Source organism: Corvus kubaryi, unplaced genomic scaffold (genome assembly GCF_017639235.1).
Source record: "Corvus kubaryi isolate FWS band 111438036 unplaced genomic scaffold, C.kubaryi_AGA036_p1.0 37397, whole genome shotgun sequence".
In the NCBI taxonomy this organism is placed as follows: domain Eukaryota; kingdom Metazoa; phylum Chordata; class Aves; order Passeriformes; family Corvidae; genus Corvus; species Corvus kubaryi.
In genome coordinates this window covers 18,001,239-18,019,606 of record NW_024581136.1, presented here as the reverse complement: position 1 = coordinate 18,019,606, position 18,368 = coordinate 18,001,239, and the positions used below count along the sequence as shown (strand labels likewise).

The window sequence follows — 18,368 nt, the reverse complement described above, 5'->3', positions numbered from 1 at the left end:
AGCCTTTCTGTGTTTGAGTGTGCATAACCAGCACTTGTCGGTGCTGGAAGTCAGATACACTGCAAAGAGACTGCATTTTTAGGGCAAAAGCACTTGTAGACAAAAGCAAGGGCTTTTAAGGATGTTACTGCAGAGCCCTGAATTCTTTCTAAAAGGGTTCCATTTTGTGGCATAAAAAGTCAAAGCAGAAAGAAACCCATCTCGGCAGAGCTCTGATGTGGAGAAGGTGCCGTACAGCCAGCCAGGCTTTCTTTTATGTTTTGCTCATAACCATCATAGCAGGGAAAGGCAAACACTTGTCTAATTTGATAAAATATCTTTAATTGCAGAAGCAGTACTTGAGGTTTGGGCTGGCTGCATCAGCTCTGTTTGTAATCACAGCTCCAGCCTCACTCCACAATCAGCGCCAATTGCTGCCAATTAGCATTTGCTAGGCTGGTGTTGCTTTATTCAGATGTTCTGGGGTGTTTGGTTGCATTATTCATACCTTGTCTGGGAAAACAGTTTAAAAATGAGTACCATTACAGGATTTCATTGTACTGTGATAGACTTTCTCTTCTCTCCACCTCTCGGTTTAGTTGTTGTGGTTTAGTGAACAGAGGAAAGCTTCGGGCATGATTTAGGTCCTGCATTTCACTTCTAGGAAATAGTTCCTGCTTGGTAGAGGATTTTAAAGAGAGATCAAAAGAAATCAAAGCTGGTGTTTTTTCACATAACAGTTTGATTTTGGAAGTCGTTGTTGCAAAATGTCATCAATGTGCAGGACATTAAAAAGAGGAAGAAAAATTTCTAAAAGTGAGCAGACATGTATATGGTTATGGAGGACTGCCATAACCAGGGGCAGAGATTTTAAAAGGACTTTTAAATGCCAGTTTCAGAACTGAGTCTGGTCTGTGGTGTAGGAGAGCTTGGGGTGGAAGGGGCCATCTCTGTACCTGCAGCAGGTACAGACTATTCTCTGTAGTGGCACAAGATGAGCTACAGGTCCAGTCTAAGACAGCAGCATGTGCCAGCATGTTGGTTTTGAGACCTTGTGGTTTCACTTATTTAAACTTTGAGCCTGTATTTTCCCCCTTCAGGATTTTATTCTGACTTCAAAGAAGTTGTTCTTAATCCAAGCAAGTGCAAATGATTGATGAATGTGTGTGGTTTTTTTTCTTCAGATGATGATTTTAATAAGGAGAAATGAATGCTAGCTAAGTATGTTTTATAAGGATCTTTGTTTGCTTTTGGTTTTGCATCTAAGTTGAATTAAATGAAATTTTTTAGTGCCACAGTAACGAAAAGAAAGCAAACCATGGCAGAGCCCCACGTCCCTGGGGAACAGGGGCCGTGCACATCCTCGTTACGTGACGGATGTTCTCTGCATATAGGAATGTGACATGGGGATGGAAGAGGAATGAGTGCAGCAGTAATTTTTTTAATTAAAAAAAGAAAAAAAAATTGGAAAAAGGAGGTGATAACTTGTGGAAGCACAAGGGCCACAGCTGCCAGCAGAGACAGTGGCAGTGATGGGTGTTTGCTGGGAGGTGACGTTCCTGGAGCCTGTGCCAAACTCTCCAATAAGCTCCGCTAATCAGGCGCTTGTTAATAATGACTCAGATGTACGATACTTCATAACAGCCCAAGAAGAAATATTCATCCTGGTATTGACTTTGTGGGGGAAGAAAACCTAATAAAGCATTGAGAGTGCTTAATCAATACCCGGGCTGCGCTGACTATCAGAATGAGCAGCTTTGTTTGCTACTCAGGCGGATAATTTATGGTTAGTGCTGGAAGTGATGTATGTAATTTATGTTTTAGAGACAATTACTGCTCAAAGACAACTGCTGCAAAGCTTTTTGCAGGAAACCAAGAAAAAGACAAATGCACTCTTTGGGATGTGAGTGTTGTGCCTGGCAGCCTGTCCAGTGTATTTGATCATTACATTATATTTATATGTGGTGTTGATATGATGTATGTGCATGTGTGCTTGTGTGAACTGTATTGCATTGTAGCAATGAGTGGCCTTTAAAGCACAAATCAACTTTTCTCAGGTTTCGAGATTTTCTCAGACATATGGTTTTGGTTGCAGACCATCTGAGCTGTAATTAAAAAAAAAAAAAAAAAGAAAACCAGTGTGTAAAACTTCATAAGGTACTTATTCTTTGGATCTTCAGCATTTTTAAAAAATTGAATCAAATAATTTAGATCAGTATATGAGAAATTGTCAAATGTGCATTGTGATTTGCAGACACTTGCCTATAATACCTCCTTATAAAAACAAATTGTAGGATAGTTACAGTACTACACCTTTGTGTGCCAGGCACTCAGATTTATTAAAGGACACATATAGGAGCATTTCAGGTGCACATGATAAACTGCATTTAGACTTTGATCCTAACCATTATGAGGGTTTGGTTTGGTTTTTGTTTTACCCAACAGCATTTATGTTTTCTGAGTTAGGAATTTATGTCTCTAAATTGCTATAAAAGTCAATATAAGCTGCCAGTGCCTGTTAGAGAAAGGAATCAAACTGCTTTCTTAAAGGTATTTAACACTTAGATTCCTGAAATCAGCCCATCTTCATCGTAGTCTTCAGGAGAAGGTCCCAAGTGTTATTAATGAAATGCTGTCTTCCCTCGAAAATAACTGTGTTGTGGTTCCTGTGACTCCTGATTGAAGCAGGGTGTGTTACCCTAATGCTTTTAAACTAATCAAAATCACCTCCTCGCTCCGTGCTGGTGGGCTTTGTTCAGGCAGGATTGCAGGAACAGTGGGAGAATGATTTTACAGATTTTATTGCACTTCGGTGATTTATTACAGGTCCAGGCAGCTCTGACACGCACTGGAGTCAGTGGCTCACAGGTCAGAGCACGGGTTAGCCCCAAAGCTGGGCACCCAAATGGCAACTTGGCGTGTGGCTGCCTTAAGTAAATAAAGTTGTTGCTCATATAAAGCTGATAAACACAGAAACCTGGGAAAATGGGTTTTAAATACTAGGTGGCAGTTATGAGATTCCTTTTGGTATCTTAAAAATTAGTCTTTATATTAATGAATATTGCATAAACTTGTATGGGGAAGATAAAAATAACCTGCAGGCAGTGAGTTAACTGCTGTGCTCCCCTCATCTAAACATACAAACTGTTGCCAAAATTAAATGATGTTTCACTTCATGGTTTGCCTGCTGCAGAACTGAGCCGCTGCTCGGTGCAGGTGTTTCTCCTTCCCCAGGTCTGGCCAGTCCTGTGCTCAGGGCAGGCTTAATCCCTCGCTGGATTTTAAAGGTTGTGAATTGAGCTCCAGGTGGAGACCCTGCAGAGCTGCAGCCCTCACGGGCAACTCAGTGGAGAGACGTGGAGAGGAGATTTCTACCCCAATGCCAATATATTTCTGCTTTTCACACTGATTTTTCTTCATCTGCTGTCTTCATTTGAGAGCTGGTGATAGAGCAGGTCACTGCTGTTAGATTTCAAACTGGAATTACCAATGAAAACCGCTTTGTCCAGTGTCTGCTTTTATATTAATCTTTCATTCATTTGTAGGAAATCTGAAATCACCTACATTTTCATAAAACCTTGGTGAAGGGTTGTTTTCCCTGGAGCTGAGGGTGGGTGATGTTTTCAGACTGGGAATAGCATTAAACAAGAAGAGAGAAGTGAAGGATTGGAATTGTCCTTCTCCATTTAGCATGTAGTTCCTAGGCAGGATTAATTGGGTAGAGGTGGTCTGCTTCCTGAAAAAAAGGCATGTTTCCTTCCATATCAAGTATTTTATAAGATTTTCGGAGAAAAGACACCTTTTTACGTAGTTCTGTTGTATGATTCCACGTGTGCAGGGAGTGTGGGACATGGGCACATGTCCACAATCCCTATTTTAGCATACTACTGAATTTAAAATATATTGTGGAATTTTATTTTTCCCCACGTGTGCTAGACAGATCATATATAAAGTTAATATCAAGTTAATCTAGATGAAAGGTGTTTTCAATTATTCTTCCCATGGCAAGATTGAAGGCTCACATCCAGTATGTCCCATGGATAATGTTTTTGTGTTGCAACATTGGCTCTATAAATAAACGTGAAACATTGCAGTAGCAAACATCACATTTATTTTTTTTTTGAAGTGCCTACAGCATGTCGTTACAGATGGATTGATAGGCTTGATAACATTGAACTTTAGTCAGACCTAACGTGGCAGACTTGTTACGTGTCAGAAATTTTCTGTCATTTTCTCACACATCTCACTGTTCAAAAGGCAAAATATATTTGCAACCTTGAGTGACATTGAATATGGAAAGCAGACAGAAATTTATCATTTGACAGAATTGTTTTTGTTTGGTTTATTTTACTTCTTTTTTTTTTTTTCTTTCTTTCTTTTTTCGGTGGCAAAGCTGTAATCGGATTTTTAAATCCTGACTACTCTGTTTTAGGAATATGGAACAGCTGATGGTAGCTTGTAAAAGCTCTATGACCCGGCCTTTTACAAATGTAAAACACATTCTTTATTACTTCACATTCAGATCATTTATTTTTGTGCTTCTTTGGACTGAGGCAACATCTGACCTTTATTATGGAGTTGCAGAAAACAACTTGGCAGAGAGCAGGCAGTGGAGAAGGTCTTGAACAGGAGACAGGACAGCAAAGGATGCAGATGCTTAGAGAGCAAATTTTCATAGCATAAGGCTAAAACTGGTGAGATTTATACCTAGTCAGTGTATTCCTTCGAATGTGACTGCTCTCCAATAAAAATGTATCAAAAAAGCTTGTTTCTTAACTCAGAAATTAAATCATAGTTTATTTTATGATGATTAGCTTTAAATAAGGTGTTTGTTTTAAAGACACATGGAGATGGAAAGTCAGGTTTTGCGAGTATAATAGAAGAACGTGGTGGGTTTCTGGTGTAAAAAGCAGCAAGGAAATGCATGAAAACATTTCCTCGAAAGACAAAAATGAGTTTTAAGGCAGAGACAAGGAAATCCTGGAGAGAGCATTAAGAAGGCGGAATTAGAAGAAGGAGAAAATGATGTTTTCAGTCATACAGTGCCAATACTTTTGTAGCTGGACCACAGCATTTTATGCTGAACAAGGAAGGAAGAGATTTCTAATTGCTGACAGGAACACTCGGCAATCAAAGGAGAAACTTCCTATATATTAGCATGCAACAGCACTATACACTTCCGAATGGATTATACCCTGGTGAAATCAAGGGGATAATGATTAGCTCCTCAGCTGGAAAGGTTTTGTTCCAATATTTTGGTTCAAAATATAGCCATTGGTGTTAATAAATCGGGCTGTATATCCTAGACCACCTCACCCAGTCAATATTTTACCCCAGGAGGCCATGTGGCATTGCGGGTGCTAAAGAATAAAGTAATTCTTCCCTTTATTTTGTTTTTAAAAAATGAAATCAAAAGAGCAAGGAGATTTTATTAGTTTTCAATCCTGTTAGTATAAATAGAAGTCGAAGCTGTGGAGCCAGGTCATTATGTGGCTCATTACTGTTTATTACCACGAGGCACATCAAGATGTCTGCAAGCTGGGGGGGAGTGGAGTGGATCCCTTGGAAGGGGCGCGCTTGTCGCGCTCCGCGCGGCACCGAGCGCTCGCGTGCCTCCTCCCAGTGCTTGGAGGAACACATCCAAAATCTGTCGCTTGTCATATGTTCTCCCTGCCTCAGCCGAGGAGAAGCGAGCAGACGCTCGTTCTTATTTTGGTGCCGTTTGTTTTTGGAGAGGAGCGGGGGGGAGTGTTTTTCTCGGGGAAAAGTTTCTGTTTAAATTGTATTCCCGTGAAATCGAGAAGAGCCTTCTTGGCTTCACGCGAGTTAGGATTTGGTTTGTTGTGTAGCTCTGAGATAACTGAATTCTGTTTTATTTTTTTATAGCCTGCCAGTGTTTTCCAGTTTCACTGGGGACAAAGAAACTACCATTTTGTTGATCATTGCATTGAATCTAAAGCTGTAGAGACACGAGATGGTTTTAGTGGGTTTGTGCCTCTTCAGCTACACTTTAGCAAAAGTTGGGGTTTCATGATACACTTTTCTTTTAGCTTTTTAGTGGTCTGAAATGTCCTCAAAAAATTCTTTTAACCTGTGGCTTTTAGCCAGGATCAGAAATGAGCCAGTCAAGTGAAGCTTGAGCTCATCGAAGAAGTAACAAACTTTGGTAAATCTTAGTCTTTAACAACGAAGGGTTACAGTTGAAAGGCTCTCACCTCTCTTGTATGAATGTGAAATCCGTTTTTTTAATTTTTCTTTACAAACTAATTAAATCTAATTAAATGGCTTTTTTAAAGCCTCATTTCCCCCTTGGGAACAAGGCATGCCACTAATACAGAGTAACTGCCTGTGGTTTTTACAGCCATGATGATGCTTATCTTCTGCTGCTTAATCCTCCTCCTCCTGACATCCCTGCTATCTCACCTGAAAGCAATATGAGATCCTTCCCAGTGCCAAAGGCCTGTCAGATCTGTCATCTGCACCCTCAGTCTGGGCTTGGAGGAGATGTTGTGTCTCCTCAGCGCTGTCTGTGCCACCAAGCCAGATCAAGAGATGTGCCCAAAAATTGAAGCAAAGCCCCCCGGAGCCCATTATTCTCACACAGGTCCATCCCTGCTTGCCCTGGCACTGCTGGATTGGGTGTGTGTTGGTCATCAACACTTCAGAGAGCAAAGTGAATGAGAAGGCATTTCCCGAGTTCCAGTGTGCATGGAATCAGTGCAGCAAATACCTGCTGGGCTTGTTACATTTACCATCCCCCTTGAACAAATTTTCTGTTTTGGAAATCACTTCCACACCGTCTGTTGTCTCTGCTCCTGCTCAGCAGAGCAGTACTGCTGGCCTGATGGTTCCTATCATATTTCTTTGAAATTTCTTATGTAGGGTATTTAAGTAGATTTATAAGTGAACATCTTTGCTCTTGGTTTTTCTCTGCCACTGGCTGTCTATTTACTTATTTATTTTTTTCATTTAGTTTTTTATTGTTCTTAATTTGTAATGTGTAAAGTTCTATTTTGCATGCAGGAAAGCACCAGCTTACGAGGTGAATAAGTGAGGTGTGTAGATACCAGCACCTGACAGAAAGGAGGACCATAATTGATTTAAAATCCTACCATCTTTCAGAGATTTTTCATCTCTGCCACTGCTTCTAGAAGCAACTTTACACCCAAGTGAGGCTGCTGGAATGAGTGTACAGAGGTTGTTCCTGATGTCGCTGCCCAGAGGTGGAAGTTGGCGAGCTGGGTAGAGCCTGTAGCCAGAGCCAGGTGGGCTCTGCGCTCAGCTTGTGCAGAAGGGGAGGGGGAAAATCCCACCCTTGCAACTCTTAGAATCACAGAACCATTTAGGTTGTAAAGACCTTTAAGACCATTGAGTCCAACCATTAACCCAGCACTGCCAAGCCCACCACTAAAGCACGTCCCCAAAGGCCACATCCACTAATGGTGGGGCTCAAGGATCTTAGAGGTGTTTTCCAGCTGTAATGATTCTATGATATTTGTCTTTTAAATCCCTCTAGGGATGGTGTCTCCACCGCTTCCCTGGGCACCCTTTCAATGCTTGGCAATCCTTTCAATGAAGAAATGTTTTGTGATACCCAATCTAAACCTCCCCTGGGACAACTTGGTTGGGTGGAGGGGCTCAGCAGCGTAGCTGCGATTTGCTGCTCTTGGGTTTGCTTCAGGGTCCTGAGCTGAGTTTCATCTCAGAAACTTTGTAATTTTTTCACATCAGTCAGACACGATTGTCTTTAGATCTTCAGGCAGTGTGGTCAGTGCCCACTCTTCACTGGTTGCTTGTGCTTTCTTCTGGCAGATGTGAATGAGTGCACCATGGAGAACGGGGGCTGCCACGACCGCTGCTGCAACACCATCGGCAGCTACCACTGCAAGTGTCCAGCTGGCCAGAAGCTGGGGGAAGATGGAAAATCCTGTGGAGGTAATGCTTTGTGCCATGTCTCACTGCTATTAAGGAATCAGCAGACTTAGGAAGGAGAAGGAGATGCTGGCTTTTATGTGGAGCCAGCTGAAGAGCGTATGCTCAGAGTTGTCGAGAGTGCGGATCTTCTCATGTCTGGATTATGAAGATGTAACTGTAAGAACACTTCAAAGGGTTGGGGTTTTGTTTTATTTTGTCGAAAAAAATGTTATCACTTAACCTGGATTGGCTGTGCCATGTTCTGATTATGGGATTTCCATCATCAATTTAAAAACCTGAAGGAAGTGTATACGCTTGATAATATTTCATCTGTCTCTGAAGCAAAATGGTTCTTACCAGAAGATACACATACATTTTCACATTTCAATCACAATTCCACAGCTAGAGATTAACTGAATAAAAAAGGATTTAAAAACCACATGCTATGTAAACCCATTTGTCTTTTTCCTAAGGGAGATTTAAGTCTAGTTAGTGTATTATAGGGTAAAATTTGTTCGTATGCAAAAACTTAACGTTAGAACACATAATGAATTATGGTCAGACTTCCTAAAGGTGCACTGGTAAACAGAGTGGGTGTGAACAAGCCCAGATGAGGTGTTGACCTAGAGTCACTACATTTTGTGCATCAGCAGATGCTGCAGAAGGTGGAGGAGGCCAGGTGTTAGGTACCCAAGGTGTGCTGCATTGCAGACCAGAGCAGTTCCTTCTGTCTGAGCTCTCCCCTGACACAGGGAACGGGGATGTGCTGCCACATGCTCTGGTGTGCTCTGCTGTGTGCCTGGGTTGCACCTCCCCTGCATTTCAGTGCTGCAGTAAATGCATCAGTGATGATTTTTTTTTAATCTCAGGGCAGCTTTTCATGAACTGTATTATCAGCTTTCCACAAGAAACAGTATTCTCTGGCTTTTCCCATTGCACAGTATCTCACACATTCCTTTCTTCCAGGATTTCATTTTACCATTGTTCGACTCCTTCTTAAGGTTTGTACAAAGCACTGTATTTCTTGCTTGTGGTCATATGATTTATCCTAACTTTATAATTTATTTGGCTGCACTCCTTTTTTCACTAAAAGACGATGGAATTATTTTCTATGGCAGCCTATCAGTTGAGATCTACCTTGAGAGTGTAAATAAGCTGTAGATGGTTATTTTATTTTGATTGAAGTATTTCATGATGGTACTCCGTGTTTTCATTTTGGCCTTTGGAGAGCTCAACCCAGGCATATCATGGATGATTCAGATCCCTGCTACTTCACCTCAGCTTCTCTTACCTCTTCTGGGGAGTGACTGGCAATATGCCCATGAGCCCATGCACAGGTCTGTGTTTTGATGACTCCTGAATGCTTTTGGTGCATAAAAGTTGTCCAAACCCCAGGGTTTTTGAAAGCAGGAGTCCTACTCATCCTAATCCTTAGCATGCAAGAGTAATTTTTCCATTAGAATAGTTTTGTGTTAATAGGTAAGTCAAATTAGTGTTCCTTCTGCACAAAACTATTCTTACAATACACTTTAAATTCTAGCATTTGGACAGTCTTTAATAAAAACTCAAACAGAGCTTAAGGTATTTGATTTTTGGACTATATTTTGTCTGACCAGGAATTGCAGGGGGATATATTATTATCTGTTTTGAAGCTATTTTTTGAAATCTTCAGGCAAAAATGGAAACATACAATGAACTGGAAACGCTCAAGTCATAGAACAAAGTGAACGTGGTGGTGTCACTCAGTACAGCTGAAATTCTGCAGAGGTGACAACCACAACGAGCATTTGGCTGTACTGACCTGCAAGGAGGCCAATTTCAGCCAAGTTCTGGCCATCAGGTGTTATGATATCAGTAACTTAGTGGTTGGTTACTACATGAGGGAAGAGTGAGCTCCCAAACAAAACTGTGTGTGCTGCTGGAAGGTCTTCCAGGGTGTGGCACTGAACTGGGGCTTTATTGATGCCTCTGCTTTGCTCAGAGGAGTCATTTTGCAGATGGGAGTAAAACAGCTCCTCATTCAGGTTAACCAGTGGTTTTGGAGGAATGAAGCTTATTGTCATTCTGGGTTGTTCCATTCTTTCTGTCTTTATGGCATCACTGTGCTTTATGTTACCCCTTAGTCTAAACTCAGGCGTTAAATAGATGTGCACTATTGTTCTGCTCCCATTATTTGTCTCATGGTTGGTTTTATTTCACTGGTGCCTGCAATGATCGATTGGTGTACGGGGTTTTTTTATAAGCCAAGGTACAAATAAGGTGTATTGTTAGAAAAGCAGCATGGAAGTAGCACAGATTTTATTCAGCGAGTCATTATTGCTGGAAAGATTGATCATGTTTTTCAGAAACAAAATAGAGCATCCTTCTGACAAAAGGGAAAGATGTCAGGAAATAACTGTTGGGTTTTTTTAAATATTATTTTAGCCATTTGTAGCTGTTGAATGCTAAGGAAGGGAAAGTGGATAAAAATTCACTAACCAACAACATGCTGAAGTGCACTGCTCTTTTGATCAATCATTGCTGGGAGTTTGTGAACAATTCTTTTGGAGACCCAAAGGCCTAATTTCACAGCTTGAATGAGCTGACAGTGCTCAACATCTCCACCTTCCAGGGTGTCAGAGGTGCGTGCAAGACACGAGGCTCCATGAATATGCACAAGACAACAGCATAAAATAGGTGAGATAATCTTAAAATAGTTATTACTATCAGCTTTGATTAAACCTTCCCCTTCTTGAGTGGTTCCGTGGCTGGTTGGACCCACATGGGGAAGGGGATCAAGCAGCACAGCCTGGGACACCCTGTGGTGCAGGGTCTATCCTCCTTCCAGGGGCTGTAGGGATCTTTCCTGGCTATTTGTAGGGATCTTTCCTGGCTATTTGTAGGGATCTTTCCTGGCTGTTTGGGGGTTCTTATGGCAGGATATGTCATTCAGAGTTACGTAGTTTGTAAAGTCTTGCTTCGCTTTGGTGCGAGATACTTGTATCAAGAGGCAAGGTGTGGTGAGATGAAGGCATGTGCATCTCCATAGAAATGCCAGCCAGAGCAGTGACCTGATTAGCCTTTCAGAACTAATTATCTCCATGTTGTACTGCAGCTTTCACTCTCCAGCCTTCATGCTCAGAACTTCAGTTTGCTTCTGTGACAGAGAAATATCTTCTGGCAGCTCCTCGTGTAGGCATTACAGATTGTGACAGAAAGCTCCTGCTTCCCTCCCGCTCCTCGTGTGCCTGGTGGAAATGAATGATGAGACGGGATTTGGCTTTAAATCACTGCACAAATAATGTGACAAATTAATATTTGACATTTACTGGTGTAGGACTGTCAGGCTGATGCTGTGCCCTGTGCATCCCGTGGTCTTCCTGGGGCAGCCTGGGGAGGGGCCATGGGTGGGTTTGCTCAGAAAGGTGGTCTGAGGAAGGGAGGGGAGATGGGTGTGTGTCCCATATCTCCTTGTTTGTGAAGCAGAGGTACCACTGACAGCCTATGTCAGCGAGATAGGCTGTGAAATGCAGAGATATCCTCATTTCATATTTTATTCTAATGCGAAACAGTTCTACTGGAGCATCGCAAAATGCAGAAATGGTATTTTCTGAACATGAATACCACTTTAAATGGTATTTTAAATGGTAATTTGAAAGCTCAGTTGTTGGCACAAGTCCAGATTTGTAAGGGATGCTGAGGCTACAGCTACAAAAGCGTGTTTTCACACATGAATAAGCTGCAGAAGTCAAGTAGAAAAAGGTCGTGACCTTATGTTAACCTTCTTTGGTAAACTGTCATTTCTTATTTATATTATTGTGTTCTCATCTGTCAAGGCAACTGGAGGAACTTAGAGACAAGTGAAGTCCTGTGATTAACTGTTGATGAAAAAAGCCCCTATTTTGTTGATTAGAGTGATATTGCAATCACTGTAACCCCGTCCCCAGGGGTTTCGGTCAAACCTCGGAGCTCTGGCAGGTTTCCTGACCTTGGCCAGGGGGACTTTGGGAGCAGCTGCCTCCAGAGCCGGAGTGTGACTGTGCAGGGCCACCACTGGTTACCCCAGTAATGGAAGAGTCACCAGGGTCAGTGCTGGAGCCTGATCCCAGGGCACGTGGGAACTCTCCAAATGCTGTTTGTTGCCTTGGAAGAATTAATAGTGGGCTAAAAGGAATACTGAGGGACATGTCTGAGAGCAAGGAAGTGTTTATTAATATGGTGACAGCATTTATTAAGTTAACAAGGTCTGAGATATAACTTATTCTTGTCAAATTCTGGTTTTGTTGAAGAGAACAAACATTAATTCTGCATTTGGGCTGTTTTCCCTGCCCAGAAAATCAATGTACAGGTGTCTGCCATGTCCTGTGATAAAACCTGAAGGATATGCACTTTGAGGGAAATACCAAGGAATTTTTAACTACATTTATTTAATTTTTATTAGAACAGGAGAAATGAGTCTACTGGAAGGATTCAGGATGCTTTTGCATTGTCTTAACTCTAAAAGTTGCATTTGATTCAACACGCATCGTTGGCAGGCCGTGACACTGAGGTACTTATTTCCAGGAACACTTCAACAGAAGGAGAACAAGGAGAATATATTTTACAAAAAGAAAAAAATGTACCAGTTCATACTCTAGATGCAGCAAATACCACACCAACTGAACTCAAATCTTACAGCACTTAAGTGAAGGCACCCCTAGATGAGGTGAAGCCACCCAGCCCTCTTCATCTTTCTCTATTTCAAGGCCTTGTCTTGAGACAAAGAAATAAATCCAGTTGCAGGAATTGTATCACAATTATCTAATTATTTGTAACTGAATTACTCTGCCCACCTCATGTCTGCCTCATGGAGTGAGGGGAACTGACAACTCCACCTCAGCAACTTAGCAGACCCTGGGTGAGCCATCGTGGTAACTGAGGTATTTCAGGGTATTGGAATTTTACAGCAGTTCTAAAAAGAAGAGAAAAAGAACAGGCAAAAGAAAAAGACTTGTGAGAGGAGAGAAGGTAAAATCTAATTTCTGATTTTTCCAACCCTGTTGTTAGTTGTTCTCAGGTATCCTGGGACTCCAGCTTGGGCTTTTAGAGCTAAGTCAGATAATTTCAAGTATTTAAGTTTCAAAGTATAAAAAACCCGCAGTAATCTGCCGGGGGGGAAGAATAAATATTTTCTTCTCCATTAGTTTGTACATCCAGAATACTGGTAAATGTCTGATAATTAAAGTGAATTCAACAAGAAGCAATACTTGTTTTTAAATTTAAATATTATTTATGATTGCTTCTACCTGTCAAATCAGTGTTTTTAGTCATGAGTAAAAAGCATAATAATTGCTTTGATTTCAGATCCCAGTTGGTAATAAAAAAAAAAAAAAGGAAGGGTTCCCCTACTTCTCTCATAGAGGGAACTGTATTAACTGAGATTAAGGATTAATTGTGCATTATAAACACTATTTGGCATTGCGCACTCAGACTTCTGTGGTTTTCTGGAGACTGTTGGATTTAGGCAGGAGAACTGTGTGATTTTTGTGCATGGCTGCGGAGAAGCTCCAGGCAGAAACTGCTGGAGACGTCCATAGCTACATTTGCAAACTTGATGGGGAATCTAATTTTATTTCTACTCCCAAGTCATTCTTTTGGAATTCTCCGTTTCAAGCATTTCTCTCTGGCTCTTGAGCAGAAATGATGGGTGGAGGTTGTTCCTCTGACCTGCCTCGTGCTCTCCCAAGCCGTGTTGGATCCGGCTGGGATCAATAGCTGTGCGGAGCTGTTACACTGTCCTAGGCGCATGGTGTCATCCGTCTGCATTTGTCTGTTCCTGGTAGTTCTACAGCAAAAAAAGTGCTCCAGATAAGTAGCAAAAATGACAACAGATTCATAGTAACACTGACTGCAGCTTATTGGAGTTTTTAAATGAATTACCTGAGTGCTGATTCCTGGCAAGCCCGAGCAGGCAGGAACCTGAGCTGAATTTCGGGGGCTCATTCCAGGCTGGCAGTGGCTGTCAGCACAGCAATGCTTGGTCTGGGCAGTCCCCTTGCTTTTGGTGAGCCCTTGTGAGCATAAAACACTCAGCTACATGCTGGGGGCACACAAACCTTTTCCATCTTACAAAAATATATCAAATACTAAACTCTGCAAATCCCAGCATTTTGCATCTGTTTCTCTTCAGTCAGGGAAGGGACACATTGCTCGGGCCAGAACAGACACTTCCTGCCTGGTTCTGTGTCAGTCTGGGCTGAGAAGAGCAGCTGATGCTCTGATAATTGATTTATTGTTGAATTTTAATTACCCTTGTTTAGTTTCTTCCTGATTCCTGCTTGACTGTTGCTGAAGTCTCCCTGCTCTTCTCTCCCACACCGAACAAAGGCGGCTGTGAGCTGAACCACCCGATTTCTCACATCTGCCATCCCTCGGGGTAGACAGGCTCACAGTTATGACAGCTCCCTCCAAAGTGAATATTGCCATTGAAGGCTGAGCTCGTTTATCCTGGATACACGTTTTCATCAATAGGAGCTGAGAACAGGCTGAGTCAGTTTTCAGTCACTTTTTAAGTAGAAGTTTTATGCATAGCAGTTGGGTCAAGGGTACTATTATCCTAATCCAAGCCTCCAAAGCAAGAGCTGAATGAATGCTACCTTTATTTGCAGCCCTTGACTCTTGGGGAAGACTGGGACCACTTATATTTCAAGGGCTCAATGATTATTTCCAGATAATCTTGGTAAATCTCTTTTTTTCAATGGAGCGTGTTTTCTGGTGCCTAGATTTTTCCCTTTGAATGCTTAATTCAGCTGCAACGTTTTAATAACAGCCTTTTGCATAAACAAACCATGGAACTGGCAGTTTAATTTTCAGGTTGTGTCAGGATTACACAGGGTTAGGTGTAGTGCAGCTTGTCACCATGTCATACATTTCCTGCATCTCAACTTCTGCCATGTTCCAAGGCAGCAGCTTTTAAAAAGCACGGTACTGCTCATACCCCACAGCAGACTGGCACCTTTTCCCTTTGCATTTCAGTTATCAGATGAATTATTGATCACTGATCTGAAGGGGGAAGCTTGTTTCTGGATGTCACAGGTAGCAGCAAACGCAGAGTCCTGTCTCGGCGGCGTCTGCCGGTGCTGTCCATATGGCGCTCGCAGCTCCCCGTGCGTCACAGCTGATCACAGCTCGGCACATGGACTGCTTCCCAAGGCTTCCAGCTACCTTGTCTTCCTCCAGCTCCACTAGCTGGAAGGAAATACAGAGCAGAAACCTCAACTTGCCATTCTCCTTGGAGTGTTTGTGGGAAGTGCAGGGACAGTGACCGTCACCCCCTCCCTCGTTCCTCCGTGGGTAGCTCCAGGTCTTGCAGTTGTGAGTTTGTGCACAAAGTTGGGCGTGGGCAAAATAAAGTGGCCTGGAAAGTTTTCTTTGTCCAAACCACTTGATGCAGAAATCTCTATTGATCAGCTGTTGATAGTGAAAACATTTAAAGTTCAGGAATATTATGGTATTTGTCACACTACTCAGGGACTTAATGCTTTTAATTAATATAGGAGCTGTGAAGAGTTGGATGAAAAGCATTATAGAACTATATGAAAAGACTATTACTGTCCAGATGAAAGATAGTATTTGGAAATAATGTGACAAAAAATGATAGACTGAGGTACAAATATGTTTTGAGATATTTCTAGGGCTCTGATTAGTTTGTATTAGCTAGTTTTTTGCATTTATGACTACCTCTGAAAGGCAGGTTATGGAGAATGTTAGCATTCCAGTGGGCTGATTGACAATAATTAGGTTTTTTTTAAGGAAAGGAAAGAAGCAGGGTATTGTTGGAGCTGACTAATGTGAATTAAAAGCCAGGTAATCATTTCTGCAATTACAGAGATACAATGATTGCTGTTGTAAGAGAAGAAAATCCACTCGTACTTTTAAGAATCATTGTGTAGGAAGAGCTTTGCAAGCCTGAAATTGAAGCTCTGGTCAGGGTCTCCAAAATTACACATAGTAGTAATTTTATGCAGAAGCAAGACTTTTGAATACTTAAATTATAGCTTGTTTGTAGCAAGGTATTTACCAGCAAATACAGGCATCTTATAAACAGCCCATGAGTCATCTTGGTGTTCATTTCGAGCACATCGAAAATGCAAATTGCAGCTGAATTATTCTTGTGTGGAGAAGCGAGGCTTAGAAAAACCTTAAATTCGTACTTTAAATGGAAATTATGAGGGGAAAAATGTGCACATTTGCCTTTCAGAGGAGGTTATTGTGCAGGGTGACTACAGCTTTTTCCATAGCTTTGCCTACAGGCTCCGTAAGCAAGGACTGAGGGCAGGTACGGAGACGGGAAGGAGCACAGCTCCTGAGTGGTGTTTATGCTCCCCTTTGGGAGCATTTAATACTGTTCTTCACCAGGACAGCTAATAGAACTCCCTTTTTCTTTTTTTTCTTTTTTTCTTTTTTATTATTGAAATGCCTGTGGATTTTATGAGCCATCTGATACAACCTTAAAAAGCTTTAAAACAATTTGTGATAAAATCTAAGGCAAACAGAAATCTGTCAGCTTCTCTGTTCAAAGCCTTGGCCCAAAGGAAGCGATCCAGACATGACTGTCAGCGAGATAGCAACTGCTGGGAGAGCTACACTGCTTTATTAAAAGATCAGTAGTTTGATCAACATCATATTGGATTACTCAAACTTCAATTACAGGAGTACCTGAGGGCTTTAGCTGGGATATATTAGAAGACCAACTTGAAGTAAACCTGCTGTTGTTGCATGCCAGCTCTGTGAAAGGCCCACCTGAGAACCTTGTTAACAGTTCCTGTCGCAAAAGGGATTCAGTGTCAGCCAAGGAGTTCAAAAACAACTAATAAAATTGGAGCAATCAACTGATTAATTTGATGTGAATTTTAATCTCAGGAAGAGGAAGAAAAAAGGAAGTAAAATAAATTCTTCCGTGCCTGATGACATTATTCCTACAAGACAGGGTGAGAGAGTTGGGGTGGTTCAGCCTGAAGAAGAAGAGTGTCTGGGGAGACCTCAGAGCCCCTTCCAGTGCCTAAAAGGGTTCCAAGAGGGCTGGAGAGGGACTTTTGACAAAGCCATGGAGTGATAAGAGAGAGGGAAATGGCTTCAAACTGACAGAGGGCAGGTTTAGATCAGATGTTGAGAAGAAATTCTTCCCTGTGGGGATTGTGAGGCACTGGCACAGCTTTCCCAGAGAATTCATGGCTGCCCTATGCCTGGAAGTGTCCAAGGCCAGGTTGGACAGGGCTTGGAGCTACCTGGGCTAGTGGAAGGGGGATTAGAACTGGTTGATCTTCAGGGTCCCTTCCAACCCAAACAATCTGTGATTCACAATCAGGATCCAGCTCTGGAAGGTGGCATGGACAGATTTTGGATGTGTTAATGTCACTTCTCTCTTCTTCTGGTAGAATCTCTGCAGAGTCACACATGATGTAAAGGAAGCAGATCAAGAAAATCTGTGTAAAATGCTGTCCTTTGCTGGCTGGCAGTTTATGTAGCAGATTGTCCTGGAGCTGGGATGGCTCCAGTGGGGGATCGATGCTTGTGGTGGCACCTGAAGAGGCACCCCATGAACTGCTGGCTGTAGAGCAGTGCCAGGAGCCAGCTGTGACAGGGGGAGGAGGTTGTGCTGTGGTCTCAGGCTTAGAGTGGCAGAGGTGGAGCTTGGTGGCTGAACGGTGTCTGCGCCCTCCTGTTCTCCTGGTCCTGCACAGCCTTGTCACAAATCACATGTGTATTTCCAGCCAGCACAGCACGTGTACTGTAAGCTGGAAACACCAGATTATGGAGGTGTTTGCATGATTATAATTTTCTTGTGCATGTTTTACCTGCTGTCTGTGGAAAACACATTCCTCTGCATTCTGCTGTAGTAGAGACACGGAGCTCAGCAAGTGTGCGTTGATATTGCTGCTAGCAAAATCCAGGTGTTGTCATCACATCAGGCATTTCTCTTTTTATTCCATAACTACTCTTGCAAACTTCCATATCCTGCCGAGACAAGATGCTGGTGGCCCAGCATATAAACCTCCTTAATGCAGCTCAGATCCGAGCTGCACACACGGACACGTGGCTGTATCATGCTGTCATTTATTAAGTACATCTCCTTGTGGAGATCCTCTCCTCCTTTGCCACCCTCCCACCTCACAGCAGGGCCCAACTGGGTTGTGCTGAGGAGCTGTGTTTAAAAACTGATACATACATAACAAATGTTCTCTCTGCTGTTCTGCCCCACATCAGAAAGTCTTGCAGGAGTGTTGCAGGAGCTGCTGATACTGATGATCTCAAAGTCTTTCTCCTAAGCAGAAATCACATAAAATGTTGATTGTTGTCTTTAAAACATTCCTTCCGACTTCCCTGTTCACAGTCAGTACATTCACCTCTTTTCTACTGGAAACAGTAACATTAATGAAGGTGGGTTTTTTCAGTATGTAAATGTTTTTTTAGGAGCCTAAGTTACCCTTTTATCTGGTTTGTCGTTCTTCAGCTCG

The 18,368-nt window shown here is 42.2% G+C and overlaps 1 protein-coding gene across 10 annotated transcripts in view; it reads left to right on the top strand.

The window, feature by feature from the left end:
• The window catches only part of LOC121670956 (multiple epidermal growth factor-like domains protein 6), a 192,580-nt gene that overhangs the window by 94,991 nt on the left and 79,221 nt on the right, over positions 1-18,368 (top strand). For all 10 annotated transcript variants that reach the window (XR_006018348.1, XR_006018347.1, XM_042041961.1 and 7 more), the window contains exon 5: positions 7,792-7,914. Coding sequence is in view for 8 of the 10 variants with exons in the window: in XM_042041961.1 (XP_041897895.1) it covers positions 7,792-7,914 (123 nt within the window). In the remaining 2 variants the exon portion in view is untranslated. The remainder of the gene's footprint in view (positions 1-7,791; positions 7,915-18,368) is intronic.